Raw genomic sequence first — 18376 nt, forward strand, 5'->3', positions numbered from 1 at the left:
AAATTTCAGATTTCACGGAAAATTTAATGCAATTACAAAATTTTTAACAACATTAACACGAGAATTCCTCACCGTAATTGAATTTCCAATGAACACAGTAATAGTCAGCGCCAAATTACGCTACATTTTCCATTAATTTACCCTTCAAGAATATATTTTAAAAAAATTTCACGATTTCTATTGATTTTCATGGTATAATTAAACTGAAATTTCTCGCTCTCGTTGATTTATCATGAAAGTCGCAATTTCCAAAGATGAAATTCCTCCAAATTTCAGTCGAACTAAAGTGCGAAAAAAAATTTCAGCGGGTCTACCGGAAATTTCAGCGAAAAATTTTTAACACTGCAATTGACTCGAAAAAAGGCCTTGCCTACATTTCATTACATTATGTACTACATAACATACATTTGGTCATACGACTCTTTCGTCTGATTGTGTAGGTGTATTGATCCATTCTTATGACATTTGTGCGCGTAAGCAGACCGCCCGCTTCCTCCTTATCACCACTCTACGTTTTGTACTTCCACACAACGATTCGCCGCACAAGTGGCGATGTGCGGGGCTTTTCCTGCGCTGGCGCATATTCCCAACATCGAGGCAACTAAACCGCTTTTCATCAGCTCAGTACGTACGGTTTTACGACTACGGTGAGACACCGAGGTATCAATAATGTCCTGGAAAATTTATTGATTTTTTTTTCTCGTAAGAATCTGAAGAATTCCAAAAGTATTCCATGATTTCACGGGGTATTTTTGGTGATTGTAACGGCAGTGGACGTAGTTCAGTTCTTTTAGAACATAAGGTATGTATTCTCTTTCATGATGTCGATGGTTTTTAAAAGGAACGGAAGGGTTTCGTCATTCACGTCATCCTCCGAAGGTCTTCGGTGCCTATGATTTTTTATACAATTTTTGTTATCATTTGATTGACTTTTTTTGCTATCGATTTCCCTCGATGATTGACATCTTATGAGGAATTAATTACACGAACAGTTGGCGATATGGCTAGTGGTAATTAATCTACTTGTCGATATTGGGCTTTAGTATGGGTGTGATCAATGGGTGAAGAAAGTGTGGAAGTTGTAAGAAGTTATGAGGCACAATGTCCATTCTCCAATTGAATTTTTATTATTATTGAAGGAGTAATTAATTTTGGGGAGTAAAAATGGAGGAAGAGTTTGTGACGAATATCATGCAGATACCCTTCGTAGGGAATTTTATGGGCTATAGAAAAGGTCCTTTTATTTTTTCTCATAAACTGGCTAATTACCGAGATAATGCCGCAATTACATCGAGGAGGCTCGTAGATTGGAATGGTTTGTTGTAACTATGAAACGATCGTCACACTGTTGGAAATTTTTTGAAATTTCATGGAAGATATAGTAAATCTCATGAGAGTGACATTGAATCGGATTTAGGGAAAAAATGGTTATGAAATTTCAAGTTTTAAGTAGAATTCACGGAAATGCACGAGTTTTCAGTGGAAGTAAGACGGAAATTTCACAACTGGATTGAATTTTTAGTGGAACATGAATATTCAGAATCAAAATTACATGAATCGCAAATTCTTCCCTGAATTTTCCTGATTTTTCAGAATTTTCACAGATAATAATTGAACTGAAAAATCAAGCATTTTATTAATTTCCAGTTAATTTTACCAGAAAATCAATGGAATATTTTATTTTTGAATGACAAGTTTTCCTGAAATTTCAGTGGAACTTGAACAGAATAAAAATGTTCGGAATTTGGCACGAAAAATTCAGACGAAAACTTTCAACAGTGCAGAATAAAAGATTTTTCGGAAAAATCAGAAGTCTTCCGATGCATCTCCCTAAACCTCTTTCTTCCAAAGATATTTGCTAAGAGAATTCAAGAAAATTGATAATTTATTGCAGATAATTTATGATGCAACTGAACAGTAAAGGTTCTCCAATCATTATTATCGATTCAATGTCACAGAGAATAACAAATCGGTGATTGATATTAAAAATCGATAAGTCGAAGAATAAAAACGTCTTTTTACTTTTTCTCATAAATTGGCTAGTTACTGAGATAATGTCACAATTACATCGAGGAGGTTTGTACACTCGAAGGGTTTTTAATAACTATGAAAAGATTGTCAGAATAAGGGATTTACCGGAAAAATCAGAGGTCTTCCGGTGCATCTTCCTAACCCTCTTCCTTCCAAAGATATTCTGAGAAAAGTAAAAAAAAATGGATCATTTATTGCAGATAATTTATGGTGCAACTGAACAGTAAAATTTTTCCAACCGTTATTATTGTTTGAATGGCCTACAGAATAAGAATTCGGTGATTGATATTAAAAATCGATAAGTCGAAGAATAAAAACGTCCTTTTACTCTTTCTCATAAACTGGTCAATTACCGAGATAATGTTTCTTATAACTCTGAAAAGATCGTCTGAATAAGGGATTTTCTGAAAAAAATCAGAGGTCTTCCGATGAATCTCCCTCAACCTCTTCCTTTCAAAGATATTTGCTGTGAGAATTAAAGAAAATTGGTCATTTATTGCAGATAATTTACGATGCAAGTGAACAATAAAGTTTCTCCAATCGTTATTATCGATCCAATGTCACAGAGAATAACAATTCGGTGACTGATATTAAAAATCGATAAGTCGAATAATAAAAATGGACGAACAGAAGAAATCTCTGTGTCCGCGACTCGTGGATTACATGGCCATTGTTGGGGCAAGGTCATGTTCAGGTTCGAGGCAGCCTGTTCAGGTACATTAGAGTATTTTTTTACTCCGTCTTTTATGTCATTGTTGCCAATGAAATCAATGCTGGTATAAATCGATCGTGTCCACCCAGGTGCCGGAACTACTGCGCCGTTATCCATTGGAGGATCACAAGGATTTTCCATTACCCCTCGATATGGTGTACTTCTGTCAACCAGAAGGATGCACCAGTGTCGGCCCTAAACGCACTGCACTGAGGGAAGCTACGTCATTCACTTTCACCCTCACTGATAAGGATTCAGGTACAGAAATAAGAAATTATCGCTTTTTATTTTGTTACATCTTTCCATCCGGGCCCATGTTTAAAAAACTTCGTCAAAACAACCTGATAATTTAAAAAACTTGAAGAAAAAAATCTTGAATAATTTGAACTCCGAAAAACTTAAAAATCCAGGAAAATACTGCAAAAACACAAGAATAGGACATTAATAACGCTTCAATAAATACCTACGAAGGATAATAACAGAAAATAATATACGAAGCACAATATTAAATTTTCAACCATCGTTTCCAGAGTAAACAGCATTGAGTCTCAATAGCAAGTGATTTTACACAAATTCATAAGCATGACGAAATAAATAACACAACTATTCATTCATTTAAAGCGCAAGATTTGAAGCAATCCCTCTCAAATATTGCAGAGTAGTTTCTCCTCTGCAGAAAATGCCATTTCAATGAAATAACTGAGAAATATCGATTATTCTTTCCACGAGGAATCAAAATAAAACAGATGCAAAACTCTAGAATCCCATATACAAACACAGGTTTTACTTATATTTTTAAAACATAGATTTTATTTATATTTTTTAAAAGTTCAATTTAACAAAAGTTGAATTAACCAAAAAGTTCACTTTCCCAGAGGTTGATTTAACCAGGTTTTTATGACAAAGTTTTGTTCACGAAGTTTTTTCGACGTGCTTCCATGGCAATCACAGGGAAAAGGAAGTAAAGATATGGTAAAAGTTCAAGTGAAGCGTGAAATTTGTTTGTCTGACGAGTTATGACGAATTTTTAAGAATTGTTCTCGAAGCTGACACAAACGAAAAAATTCCATACAAAAAGCCAGTCCATTTTCGCAAGGAAATTCTATTTGTCTTTTATTAAAAAATGCATTAGATTTGTACCGATTCTATAGAAAAATCATTCGCCTTCACACTCACTGATAAGGACCAGGTAGAGACCTGAGACATGAGTGGTTTTTATTTCATTACATTAGAGCAGGGCGCGCGGATATTTTTCCATGAGTACCAGAATACTAAAATTTTACCGTTTCTCACTTTCATTAATTTTCATCTCAATAATAATGCAGGAAAAATGAATGGTTTCAACAAAGTTTTTCACAATGAGAATTTAATTGTTGAATAATTTATTCGGAATCGTCATAATCCTCTTCATCTTCTTCTTCGTTTCTCTTTTGCTTTTTGCGTTTTTTATTTTTAGGGATGTATTATGTACTATATACATATACACTGTCCCTAGATATATTTTTTTACAGTACAGAACTTACATCATTACATTTTTCTATTGTTAAAAAAAGTACAGTATAAAACATATGTATAGTATGTATTATATACTATATATAGTATATATATATATTATATGATGTATACATGAGTACTATGGTATATATGGATTTTTTCATGGCAGTAAGAAAATCAATTTTTCCAATTACTGTAAACAAAAGATTACAGTACATAAAAAAATATGTATAGACATCATATTATATTACTTGATAACAAATGAGAGAGGAATGAGTGATTTCAGTGAAAAATTAAAAAAAAAATTTTTTATAGCTGACATGTACAAAAAAATTCGCGAGTACATTATTGAATTTGTATTGAACCTTTTCCTTTTCTTCTTCTTCTTTCTTTCTATTGTATTTCTTTCCCAAACCCTATTAGATTTGTACCGAGCTTTTCTGTCCGTCTTACAATAGAAATGTTCAATGGAAAAATTTTTATAGAAAACCTCAAGCGGATTTTATTTTTCTACACTACTTATTATAGTGGAACATTTTGTGGAAATTCAGTATAGAACATTTGGAAAAGAAAAAAGCAGAAAGAAGCGCAGAGAAAGCTGCGGAATTTTCCAAAAAGAATCGACGAAACTATAACAGAATTTTCTATGGATGTCCGATAGAATTTTCTAACTAATGCGCTAGCTTTTTTTTATGAAAGGGAGTTATGCGTAGATTCATTCTTGATGAGGAATTCCCTTCAATATTTTCTTCTGAAGTTACAATTATTAAATATATTTTTCTATTCTGCGAATGGGTACACGAAAAAAATACCTGAATTGAGTATAAAATATACTTGATTCAAGTATATTTTATACTTGAATCAAGAATAATTTACTTGACTAGATTAGTCCGCGCGCGTATGTCCTACGCCACGAGGGTTAATGTACATATGTCAATTGTAGTGAAGAATTTTATATTAGATTTCTGAAGTTAATATCAAAGTTTCCGAAGGAAAAGTTTCAGGAATGTATGTGTTTGTAGAATGTATAATATTCATCTTCTTATATATTTATTTTTCTCTCTGTACATAGTTGCATAACCGTAAGGGTTCGATGCTTAAAGTAGCTCTACCCTTACAGTAAATTCAAAGATGATTGAAAACTGCAAAAAAATTGCAGAAAACTCGATTAAATTCGGAATTCTAATTTTGTTCTCAATTTAATTTTCATTTTGGTTTTTCAAAGAAGAAATGTTTAAAAATCAGGATTTAACCCAGTGTCTTATGTGAAAATCAACATTTCCATTATAATCAAAGATTAAAATCTGAATTTTTTTTTCATTAGATGTGAAAAAAATCAAGAATTTTGTTGACACCCCATAAAAAATAATCTACCGTTTGGCAAACAAGTTTTATTATTTATTTATAAGAGGGAAATGTTTGAAAAAATGTGCTCCAATGTTGCTGACAATGGGACGGAGAGGAACAGACTCTTTATGGACTTTGGGGAGTCCATAGAGTCTAGGAGGAAAGGATTCTTTAGGGGTGAGCAATTTCGTCAAGTCAGCCGAGAAACCAGCCTTCTTCAGCAGATCAACAGTTTTTCGCTCAATTGTAGNGAAGGATGTTAGACAACTGCCTCCGGATCTCATTGCTGATCTCCTGAGGAAGATGGTAAATCGCTGTCTCGGTACGACTGATGATTTCCTCGGTGGGGATCTTTTTAGGGGCAACAGCGAAGTTGTGTCCTTTCGCCAACACAGACACTTGTGCTTCACTGAGTTCAAATTTACTCAGATTCTTCACAGTGTGAGTGAGGGTTGGGACTTTCTCCTGGGGGATCAGTTTCTTGAACTTACCCTTCTGACTCTCCGTTCTCATCTCAGCTGTTCGGACTGCTTGTTCGTGTGTAAGACGATCGAGAGTCTCCCACAGCTGAGACTCCAACGTCTGAGCCAGAAGAAGGTGGAGATCGAGAAGCTGTCTGGAGAGATGGGCCAGGTTCTTCTTAGCCGCTGTTATTCTCTCATTAAAGATATTATGATAATACTATGCTATATTATATATACTATGTATAATATACAATATATAATAGAGCACTATATGTATTATAAAATACAATGTGCGTAATAAAAAAAATGAAATAATAAACTGATAATAATAACATGCATAATGTATTATAATATAGTATAGTATAAAATATAATATAATAAAGTATTATCGTAATATCTGTAATGTATACTATCATCATTTATGAAAAATCGAATGACGCAATACGCCGAATAGATTGGCTTCAAAAAGCGTTACACTGGATTGTTTATTAAAGGTTCACTGTTAAACAATTTCGTCTGAATTTTCCGTGCCAAATTCCGGAAATTTTGATCGTGTTCATGTTCCACTGAAATTTCAGGAAATTTTGTCATTGAAAATTCAGAACTGTACATTTCTGTTCCTTTTTTCCTTGAAAATAAATAGAAAACCAGAAAATTCTGGTAAATATATTCTTAAATTTTCAAGGTAGTGACACTGAATGCGATTGAGGGGGAAAAAATAATGAAATTTCAGATTTCACTGAAAATTCAATGTAATTTGACACTGAATATTCATATTAGTTTGGAAATTTCAATAAATTAAGGAATTCTCGTCTTTATGCCGCTAAAAATTCTGGAATTTTACTGAATTTTCAGTGAAACCTGAAATTTTATGATTTTTTTTTCTCCTAAATCACATTCAGTGTCACTGCCCTGAAAATTAGTAGTTGACTGTCCATGAAAATTAATTTTTTTAAACAGTGATTCAAGTATATTTTATACTCAGTTCAAGTATATTTATTTTCTGTACTGCTTCTCACGATTTCACGTCTGGAAATTGGTATTGCATACTTTCCAAACTCGAAAACTCGAAAATTACTACAAAAAAATCTTGTCCCGGGCTGTTGCGTTGGGGTTTTTTACTCGTGTGGTGTTGGCATCCGAGCCGAACCCGAGGACTGGCCAACCACACAAGTAACAAGTAAAAAGACCGGGACAGTACTGTTTCTGTGTAATTTCAGGATAGAATGTTTCAAACAGTGCAAAAAATCGGTTTTGAAAGTTGCCGAACTTTGGCGCCACGAATTTCCTTTTATAATATTTCCTAAATTCCCTTACCAATGAAATCATTGCATAATTGAAAGAAAAAAGGCGGTCCATCTTAACAATAAAATTTTTGTTCTGTCAAAACTAGGAAAAACTCGTTACGGGACATGTGTAAATTTTTATCGTCCAGTGGAACGAATAACAAGTTCAACCACAACAGGAATGAGGATTCGAAAAGATAAAAATGATCCGAAATTGCGAAAAGAAAGTTGGCGGAAGAGCATGGAGAAAAGCTCGGATTCAGCGTTCTCGAGGTGACCTTGTTTTCTAATTAATTTCGTGTGCCCTCCACTCTCATTTTTTTAGCCCCGAGCATTTTATCGATTTTATGATTCCAGCGACCACAGAAGCAGTGCAATTGGGCCCAGCGATTCTGACAGAGAATACCCCAGCAGGAGGGATTCAGATACGCCTATGGCAATCCGGGCACCGCGTCTGGGCATCACTGCTCCAAGTGGAGACAGTGAGAGTGGTGGCAGCCACTCACCCTCACCCAGAGCATCACGCAGGAGGCAGAGGATTAGAAATCACTCGCTTACTTCTCTCTGCATCATCTCGCACCATCCATTTTTTTCACGATTTCGAGAATGCCTTTTCGTATTGAAGAAGATTATTGATGCGTGCAATGACAATATGTCGCCACAAAAGGTTGGAGCATCGAAACAAACTAATAGGTGAATACAAAATTTCAATTTTCTTATTTTGAATCTTCTTGTTGCTTCCAGTCATGATGGCCATTTTTGCTTTCAAATGGAAATATTGTGATCGTTCGGATTGAAGTTTCCAATTTTTTATGTTAGAATAACTAAATGTGGCCTGAAATTCTGAATCTGCTATTTTTAAATGAGACATGTTACTGATTTTGTGGGTGTTCACTGTTTTTTCCAATAAGGAATCCATCGAATTTCATGAGTTTTTTCTGAACTAGCTGTGTGGCCCGCCTTCGCCCGTACAGAATACCCTGAGAAAAAGAAAGTTTTCGGAGAAGTACGTCTTTACTTATATAAAGACACTCGCGGCTTCAAAATTTTCGAGAGCTAAATATCTAGCACTAAAAAAAACTTTCGCCAAGAAATTTTGTACTTGTCCTAAAGACGAGAACGATTTCCTGATGACAAAACAGCAATTTCTTATGCCAAATAAAATTGAATTGATTCATTTGTTAGGTTTTAGCCTCTATTGTAAAATATTTTAATGCAAAAACCACTTGAATTGATTTGAGAACTCGTTTTCTTGATATGAACCAATTGCCCTCATCTTTTGGACAAATATAAAATTTCTTGGCGTAAGATTTTTTTCTTAGTGTGAGATATTGCGCGCTTGGTAATTTTCGAGCCATAAATTTCATGATATAAGTAAAGACATAGTGCTCAAAAAAATGCGAATTCCTTCGAATTTTCTAGAAACCCCGAATATTTCTTCGAATTTTCGAGAAAACTTGAAAATTCCAGTTTTTTTTTCGAATTCTCGGTGAAAGAATTTTCACCCATTTTCTGTAAAACTTCAAATTTTCTCGAATTTTTTCGAAAACCGGAGAATTTCTTTGAATTGTCAAGAAAACCCGAGAATTTCCTGGAATTTCCTGTTAATCCAAGGGATTTTTTTGAACTTGCTATAAAAACCGAGAATATCTTCAAACTTTGTGGACATCTCAAAAAAATTCTCGAAAACTCGAGAATATTCTAGAATTTACCAGAAAGCTCTACACATTTCTAGAAGTTTCTCCGGTGGATACCAAACTATGCATTATTGCGTAATAACTTATAGACTAAAACCGATTCTGGACCCTAAACTATGTAATAGTAAAAATACCGTTGAAATTCATTCAATTGTTTTTGCGTGAATTGCGGCCAAAGAATGGGCAACAGATTTATTATATTCAAAAAGATAATAGCCGCGTCTTTCGTAAGGATCTAATAAATCACGGGAAAAAATATTTTCAAATCAGGGTTATAATATTCCGGAACCAAGAATATTATATTCCGGAATTCGGAATAATATTCCGAAATCTGGAATAATATTCTCAATTACAGAATGATATTTCGGGGACTCCCTCTCATTAAAATACGTTGCTTCTACAAGAGACGGCATATACTGACGACGCGCCGACCGAATCTAAGTAAATTCAAGTCAATTAATTTTATTTTTTAATATAATTCATAATTTTAAGGAAATTAAATGCGAAATATTATTCTGGAAAGGAGAATTCAATATTTCGCATTCCGAAATACAGATATTCCTGGTTCATACCCGGTTCGAGGATATTTTTTTTTCCGTGATACATTTTTTTAAAGAGGGATCACTTCACCGTTACTTCAGGATGTTTTTGAATTTTCACAAGTTGCATTTTCTCTTAAAATAGTTTCAATAATAGCATTTTTTCGGGCTGCTGCGATGGGGTTTATTATTTTTCCTCGCCTTCGGCGTGGACGCCAACGCCACACGAGTAAAAAAACCTTTTCTGTACTGCTTCTCACGATTTCTCGCCTGGAAATTGGTATTACATACTTCCCAAACTCGAAAACTTGAAAATCACTCCAGAAAAATATTGTTCCTGGGCTGTTGCGATGGGTTTTTTTTACTCGTGTGGTTGGCCACTCCTCGCCTACGGCTCGGAGGCCAACGCCACACGAGTAAAAGACCCCATCGCAACAGGCCGGAAAAATACTATATCGCAGCAGCCCGGGATAAGATTTTTTTGTAGGGATTTTCAAGTTTTTGAGTTTGGGAACTGTGCAATACCAATTCCCAGACGAGAAATCGTGAGAAACAGTACAGAAAATTAATATTTTTCGAACATGAAAAAATTACGAGTAGTAAAGGAACTCGCACAAGTAATACCATTACTTGTCCTTACCATTGAGGCTAAGGACTCGATCACTGAATCTAGAGACAAAATTCACTAATTACCGTCAATAGATCCCTAAAATTTAAAGCTTTTCTTTCTTTGTCCTATAACCGTGAACCGTTCTGAGCATTTTACTCATCCATCTCGTACGATCCCTCAGATAGTTCGACCCGTAAGAACATTTGACCCTTCTGACTACCCCGGCGATCTCCCTTGGTCATGGAATCACTGTTGACAGAATTTTTTTTCATGACAAAGACTGACCCATTTTGTCCTTCAATTTTTTTGAATGGACATGACTTCAACTCATGCTGGAGCCATATTTTAACTAAAATATAAGTAATTTCGACCAAAAATCACTCATAATTAGCCTCTACGGTTTCCAATCCGTGAAAGCTTCAACGATCCGCAGGGTTACAAAGGTCCCCTCTGTTACTCCTTCTTGTAACATCAAATAGACTTATAATTAAATAACGGATTTTGATTCTCTTGACCCTTGTAACCCTGGTGTACCCTGAGATCCTTGTAGCCCTTTTGACGTTAAAGGCCTCAAGGGTCCGCAGGGTCCCAAAGGTCCCCCTCCTTTACCCCTTCTTGTAACATCAAATAAACTTATAATCAAATAAGGGATTTTGATCCTCTTGACCCTTGTAACCCTGGTGAACGCTGAGACCCACCCACGAGGAGAGAAATGTTCAGTAAAAATTACGGAACTCACAGTTCGCTCACCGATTATGGAATCGACTCAGAAAATTTAAGTGACGTTATCGTAATGTTTCACAGGAGATTCAGGTAAAAATTACGGAACGGGCTGGACAAATTCCGTGACAGTTCTGTAAAATTTATTTGCTTTTGTCCTACAACGATATTGCGCTCCGGAATTACAGAAAAGATACGTAATTTTTATTGAATATTTCTCTCCGTGCGGCCTGAGACCCTTGTATGCCCAGCCGAGTCTACCCCATTTTCCCCTCCCCGCCCCTAAAAGTTGATGTAGATTGTGAATTACAAGAGGATTGATTCTCTGTGTAATGCGAAATTAAGTTAATGAATAAGAGTGATTGAATGATGATTGAATGTTGCAATAGGGTTCGATATTTAGCGAAAGTGCAGTTGGGGCGTAAGGATATGATTGGTTGGAAAAATAGATGACGATGAGGAATTAGGACAGACCAGGGATTATGGTAATAACCGCAAACGAGTCTTAGGTTTATGGTGAGGGTGAAATGTTTATGATTGGGAAAGTAGAGGATTAGCTTTTAATTTTCTGTGCGAGAGAGATGGAGGGATTTTTAGAATTTGAATAAATTCCAGGACATAATCTTCGGAAATTTTGTACGCTCGGTGCGTGTGTGTGTGAATATTTTAGGTAGAGGTATAGTGGAGACACAACTACCACACTGCTATTTCGGGAAATTTCCGATTGAAATTTTCTAAAAATCATTTGAAGCTGTTGAGGGTCGCAGAAATTGGGTCAGTGATATTAACTGGATATTCCTCTATCGAGACAAATTTCGATTATCACGAGGAATGATATCACAGAATCGAAGTTTCACCATTCAAAAGTATATTGCTAATTTCTTAACAACAATAGCTATTCTCAGTGACGAGTAATGCAATCATTCACTCATCTGGGGATTTAAAGGGGAAACGTACCCGTGAATTAATGCGCGGGCAGGGGAAAATGGACATCTTGAAATGTTGGGTGAAATCAATACAGTGGACTCTGGTTAGAGTCGACTGTTTTGCGGGATAGGGGAAGCGAATTCGGAGAATTCGACTCTATTTCCCTGCCTCCACTACGCGCTCACTACACGCCGAGCCCGACTTCCGAGAACTGGGAACGATAAAATGAAAAATACTATTTCTTTTCTCTCTCAATTCAACACTTTATTTTAATGATAAACTTTAGTTCACAGTTTCAACTATAATAGCAATATTCATATAGATTCAGACGATTTTTTTATTATCAATATTTTTAATTTCATTGACTATATTTGATCACAGAAGCTTTCCACCTAACATTCCATAGAACAGATATTTCTTCTGGAGTTAACGAACCATGTGAATCAAAAATGTTACAGTCGTTTTTTTTACCTCCCTTCATTATTTGATTTAATCCAATTTCGAATTAATTTTATGCCAACAAAACGAGATCCTCCCCCCATGACAGCCAGAAGTGGACTAAATTTTTTGATCGACAATTCAAATGCAGAATATTTTATTTTTAGTCTTTACTGGAATCGGAAGACAATAGCAATTTGAAGAAAATATTGGTGTTTACTCTCCGGGTTGCGTGGGGACAGAGTGAGGGAAGCGCTCGAGCGGCGAGACAAAAAAATTGAGGGGAAGTTCGACACTAACCAATATGCCTCTAACCAGAGTCCACTGTAAAATGAAAAGGGAGGTGAAACGGCTATTTGTAGACATTTAATAATTTTCTTCAATCCTTAAATATAAAAATAGACAAGAACAGCGGTTTGTGGCGGAATTCAAGGAACTGTTTGATAAAAATTATGGGAAGATATCAATGATAATAATAGGTCTTGGGAATTTGGAATGGTTCAATTTAAATTCAACTCGACGCAGTCATTTTCATGCCTATGAAGCTATTATTAATGATAATTTTACTGTAGGCAAAGTGACGAGTCTGTTCCCTTCGTAGCTACCCCCACTTTGGCTAATCTCCATACACATCCATATCTCCCACCTCTGAAAACGAAGGGAACGGACTCGTCAGTCCGACAGTAATCGATTGATACTTTTCAAGAACTAGTGCATTCTAGCTTGGCTTTCCCTACGACCGGTTGTCTTTCTATAGCGTGGTTATTCTACTGGCGTACTCATCAGACGTGAAAGACCAAATTCACTTGCCAGAATTCACTGTGTGAAATCATTTCGGTAGAGGGGGGACCTCAGGGGTAACAGAAGGGCACCATTTCCTCGAAATTGTCTGCTCAAAGTTATTAATATTTTTTTAACTCACAGCACATTGATCTTCATCATCGCTTCCTGCAGATTAATGTGCTTTGATTTGTAAAAATATCGATAACTTTCAGCAGGAAATTTGTTCAAAAATTTGGCAAATTTCGTTTGCGTAAGGTGAACTTTATGTACGACCTCTGAAGTTGATGCTCGTCATGAGGGAAACAAACACTTTAACCCTCTGAGGTGAATGGGCGTTTCCCCCACTCTGTGACCTCTCGGTGAGGCGTAGCCTGCACAGCATAGTGGGAGTCGCGAGGTCAGTGTCGGCTCAACAAGGCCTCGAACAGAATAAACTAGTTCTCTCTATGCGGAGAACAGGGGCGCCCTAATACTGGTACTGTTACGTTACTGTGCGAGAGCCGAGAGTCTACCGCTAGGTATGGGGATAGAGCGCGTGATTGGTTCACCCATACACTGAGAGAAAAAATTAGCTCTGCCGAAAAGATAAATGTTCACCTGTACAAAATTTTCTTGTTTCAAGATTATTATTCCCCACGAGAAAATATTCTGCAGCGAAAAATTTATTCTTTCCACTTGAAAATCTGAGTGGCATATGAATACATATTCTTTCGAGTAGAATGCCAGGATTCAAATATCATGATAAATAATAATCTGACTGCAAACCAAAAAAGTTTCCCCGAAGCAGAAGGTTGAGCTGACAGAGGAACCATTCTTTCAGCAAAAATCTGACTGTACTATCTCTCCTGCGACTTTTTCTATATTTCTAATATTACTCATTACTCGTTTCCCCGTCATTGATAGTTATTGAGTGAGAAATCAAAGTCCAGTTCTGAGGTCACAAACGGATAAGTTTGAGAAGATCAAACCTCTGATCCACAGAAAATTTCAAAACCTTTTACGAAGCTTTTAACTAACAGCGTTAGTCGCGTTACTCGCATCAAGACCGAGACGTAATTCATCCATGATCGAAGTAAATGAGATGCTGAGGCGCAAGGTTAATATAAGGTCATATGATAATAATATGTATGATCACATATGATAATAATTATATAAGGTCATATGAGGTTCAAGTAATGGGGAGAGGAGCAACGCGATGTAAGGGTCGAACGATTAGAAAAATCAGGGGAAATGAGCAAAATGAACTCAAGGGTCAAACTTTATGGGAGTTTTGTTCTCTCTAACTGTTTGACTTTTGTGATAGTTTTGCTTCACTGTATGATGGTTTCACTTTTCGATGATGGTTTGATGAAACACCGAAAAAGTCACTGAAAATTTGATCGAGAGTCAGAAAATGAATTTCGACTTGATGTCATATCTCTCAAATTTGTGGCCAATTCATTATGAAAAAAGTTCTTCACTGCGGGTATTGATCAGCATTTGCTCTAGTTCCCCTTTCCCTATGAAAATGAATTTCCCATGGAAGTATCTATTAGTGAATATACAGGGTATCCCAAAACTTATCGTACGTATCGTAGAAGTATTTGGGGGGGGGGGGGGGTTGTTTGGAGTATGAACTATATAAAAAAAAGACAGCCACCCAAACGCTATGCCCCGATAGAGAAATCACATCCCCTCTTCCATTTAAGACGAAGAGATGATGGTATTAAATGTTTAATCGCTTCGAATCAATTTCATCCCTTGATATTTAATGAGAGAGGAGATATAAATGTGACTCTAACTTTTAAGATCACATTACGTGCAGAAATCAAAGAGCTGTTACGCCGCGGTGAAATTTATTGCGAGACACCCGGGCATGATAATAGAAGAACAATAGTTTTGAGATAATTGTGCATTAAATTGAAGAGATATTAATTTTAAACAAGTAAGATTGCCGATCGGTGTAAAAATCGGTCAAACACACGGCTTCCATTCGGAAGTAAAAGGGTGATTTGCGATGAATTTTTTTGAAACTGACGAATAACTTCTTAAGAAAAGTGCCGGGGACAAAAATTGTACTAGACTTTTTGTCTCCAAATAACTCCCACAAGCTACCCCAGGATATGTACGACGAGTTTGCGGACACCGTGTATAATGTATTAAACAAGCACGAGTGGAAGTTTTCAAACTAGTAACAATATTCTATCTCAAAATTTGCTTTCCTTTGTCTACAGGGACACAGTATGGAGTGTCCTCGCAAATCAATGCTTCGAGGGCGCCTCCTCCCTCGTCCTCCATGACGTCCGTGAGATAGAAACCTGGATCCTTCGTCTACTGAGCGCCCCCGTTCCAGTCCCCGAAAAAACCCGCCTCGAAATGGAGATAGTCTCGCCCCAGATTCAGCCCCCCCTTTGCTTCGCTCTTCCAGATCACGTTCGCTTTTCCCTCGTTGACTTCCCCCTCCACTTACCCCTAGAGCTCCTTGGCGTGGACATTTGTCTCAAAGTCCTGACACTGATACTCCTCGAGCACAAGGTAATTAACCAGACCATTAATTATTTTAATCCATCATCAATTAAGATCACAATCGATCGTTCATTTAATTAAATTCCTTACGGCAAGGGACTGAGTGATCTCCAGAGAACGCTCTTTCTCTCCTGAAATTACTTATGAACTGAATCGAGCCCTTTATTTAATAGGTCAAGATCTTGTGTAACTTCATTTAATTTTCAATTATTCATTTATTTCTTCAATGCCTGGTTATAAAGGAAAACGTTAGATCGTTTTTGAAGAACGATTTTTTCGCTGTGGAGAAAGGCTCTCGATGATTTCTCGCTCTCTCGCTCATTACTGATCTTATTTCATAGTTATGTGATGAAGTAGAACAATCATCCAAGTCCGCACACTGTTCCTCAATTTAAAAATGACCTCAATAATTATTGATTTTGTTGTTATTACTTTTGTTGATACAATTTTCCAATTACGAAAAAGCTGTTATGTAATTATTCTCAAAAACGACTCAGATAATTAACGAACCACGATGTTCAATTCTTCATCAACCAAACCCACTATGATGAAGCTTACAATCGATCCTTCATCTAGTTAAATTTTGCACGACATGGGAATACAGAACAGTTTTGGTAGTGAGTGATCTCAAGAGAATATGCTATAAGACCATTTCTTCTACAATTCCTCACTATCTGAATCAACCCCTAATCAGTTAAGATCTTACATAACACATGTTAGTTTCCAATTAGTCAATTATTTCATGGATGCATGGTCTTAAGGAAATCATCAGAGGATCCTTTCCGTAGAATATTTTTCGGACTATGAAGGAAGATCTGATGATTCCTCGCTCTACCGCTCATTACTGATCCCATTTAGTAACTCTGGAATGAAATAGAACAATGGTTCAAGTCCCAACATGTCGCCTCAATTCCAAAATAACCCCGATGGTTATTGGTTTTGTCATTATCCCTTTTTTTGTTACAATTTCTTATTTATAGAAAAGCTCTCATATAAAAAACGCTCATATCCTCGGGAGACTCACATAATGAAGCTCAAATTCGATTCTTTATCTAGTTAAATTCTTTGCGACATGGAACTACAGAACTCTTTTGGTAGTGAGTGATTTCAAGAGAATATGATATAAAACCATCTCTCCTAGAATTCCTCATTATCTGAATCGACCCCTAATTAATTAATATCTTACATAACCCATGTTAATTGCCAATTATTCAATTATTTCATGGATGCATGGTCTGGAGGCAATGATCAGAGGATCCTTTTCCGTAGAATATTTTTCGAGCTATGAAGAAAGCCACCTGATGATTCTTCGCCCTATCGCTCATTACTGGTCCCATTTAGTAACTCTGTAATGAAGTAGAATAATGATTCAAGTTTTCACACGTCACCTCAATTCCAAAGTGGCCTCGTTTATTATTTGTTCAGTTGTTCTCATCTTGTATTATATTGTTACAATTGTTCCGCTTAAAAAACGCTGTCATATTACTTTTTTTTTACAAAAACACTAATCCCCAGACACTCCCATAATTAACAAACCCTTCCCGATATTCAATGTCTCATCAACCAAACCCACACCGCTCCCTCTATCCAATTAAACCCCCTGCAACGGTAATAACGTATCGATTCCATAATTCCAGATAGTAATGCAATCACGTGACTACAACGCACTCTCAATGTCAGTGATGGCGTTCGTGACCATGATCTACCCCCTGGAGTATATGTTCCCAGCCATCCCATTACTCCCAACATGTATGAACTGCGCAGAACAGCTCTTATTGGCCCCAACACCCTTCGTAATAGGGATCCCAGCGTCGTTCCTCCTGTACAAGAAGAACTTCGAGCTGCCCGATGACATCTGGCTGGTGGATCTGGATAGCAACAAGATAACAGCACCAACAGGCCCCTGTGACCACCTCCCAGCACTTCCTGAGCCTGAAGGATCAATCCTGAAGAATCATTTGAGACAGGCAATGCAACTGATGGACCAGGCCGGTTCTAATATCGTTCCAAGCGTTCCAGGATCACAAAGATCTTCAATCTCCCCCCAGCCTGGCCTTCCATCTCCATCACGCCGAGAGAGCAGTTCATCTCACCACTCAACTCTCAGTGTTATCTCCTCCACGAAACATCGAGCCAGTGTAGACGTTGGAGTGGGCCACAGTCCGATCAGTTCACCTGGAGCCTCTGGTGCCTCTTCACCAAGTAGAAACTTCAATCCTCCCATCCAAAAAGTACCTCAACCTCCCTTCAATCCTTTTATCTACGGCAATGACGTCGATTCTGTGGATGTAGCGACCAGAGTTGCCATGGTTCGCTTCTTCAATTCACAGAATCTACTAGCTAATTTTACTGAACACACCAGGACCTTGAGGCTGTACCCAAGGCCTGTCGTTGCTTTCCAAATTAACTCGTTCCTCAGGTCGAGACCTAGGACGAGTGAGTTTTTGGATAAGTTTGCAAGGACGCAGGCTGTGGAGTTTTTAGCTGAGTGGTCACTGACGCCAAATAATGTTGCGTTCCTGAGGGTACAGACTGGGGTTTTTGATCCGGCGCAGATTGGGGATAAGCCTAAGTGGTATGCAGCTTCATTGGAGCCCATTCATTTCTCGGTCTGGGATACTTGCAGTTCGCTGGTGAGTGCGCTGAAGAGCATTGAGGAGATGGAGAATCAACCGACTGACGAGAGCGGATCGGACTCGGAGGACGCAGAGAGTACCAGTTCGAGTTATTCGTCGCTTAGTGATTTTGTCTCTGAGATGGTTTCTTCAGATTTATCACCAAGTACGTACGAAAGGTTATTAGTTGTTAGTGTTACGTCCCAAA

General features: G+C 37.1%; 1 protein-coding gene across 3 annotated transcripts in view; it reads left to right on the forward strand.

The window, feature by feature from the left end:
- Window positions 1-638: 638 nt before the first annotated feature.
- LOC107046570 (MAP kinase-activating death domain protein) overlaps window positions 639-18376 on the forward strand; it is a 40510-nt gene continuing 22772 nt past the window's right edge. For all 3 annotated transcript variants that reach the window (XM_015269209.2, XM_015269210.2, XM_015269211.2), the window contains exons 1-7: window positions 639-802; window positions 2534-2745; window positions 2833-3001; window positions 7442-7607; window positions 7692-8027; window positions 15262-15562; window positions 17191-18334. In XM_015269209.2, the coding sequence (XP_015124695.1) occupies window positions 2650-2745; window positions 2833-3001; window positions 7442-7607; window positions 7692-8027; window positions 15262-15562; window positions 17191-18334 (2212 nt within the window). In that variant the 5' untranslated portion in view covers window positions 639-802; window positions 2534-2649. The remainder of the gene's footprint in view (window positions 803-2533; window positions 2746-2832; window positions 3002-7441; window positions 7608-7691; window positions 8028-15261; window positions 15563-17190; window positions 18335-18376) is intronic.

This window comes from Diachasma alloeum, unplaced genomic scaffold (assembly GCF_001412515.2).
Source record: "Diachasma alloeum isolate Michigan unplaced genomic scaffold, Dall2.0 Dall_scaffold_01509, whole genome shotgun sequence".
Lineage (NCBI taxonomy): Eukaryota > Metazoa > Arthropoda > Insecta > Hymenoptera > Braconidae > Diachasma > Diachasma alloeum.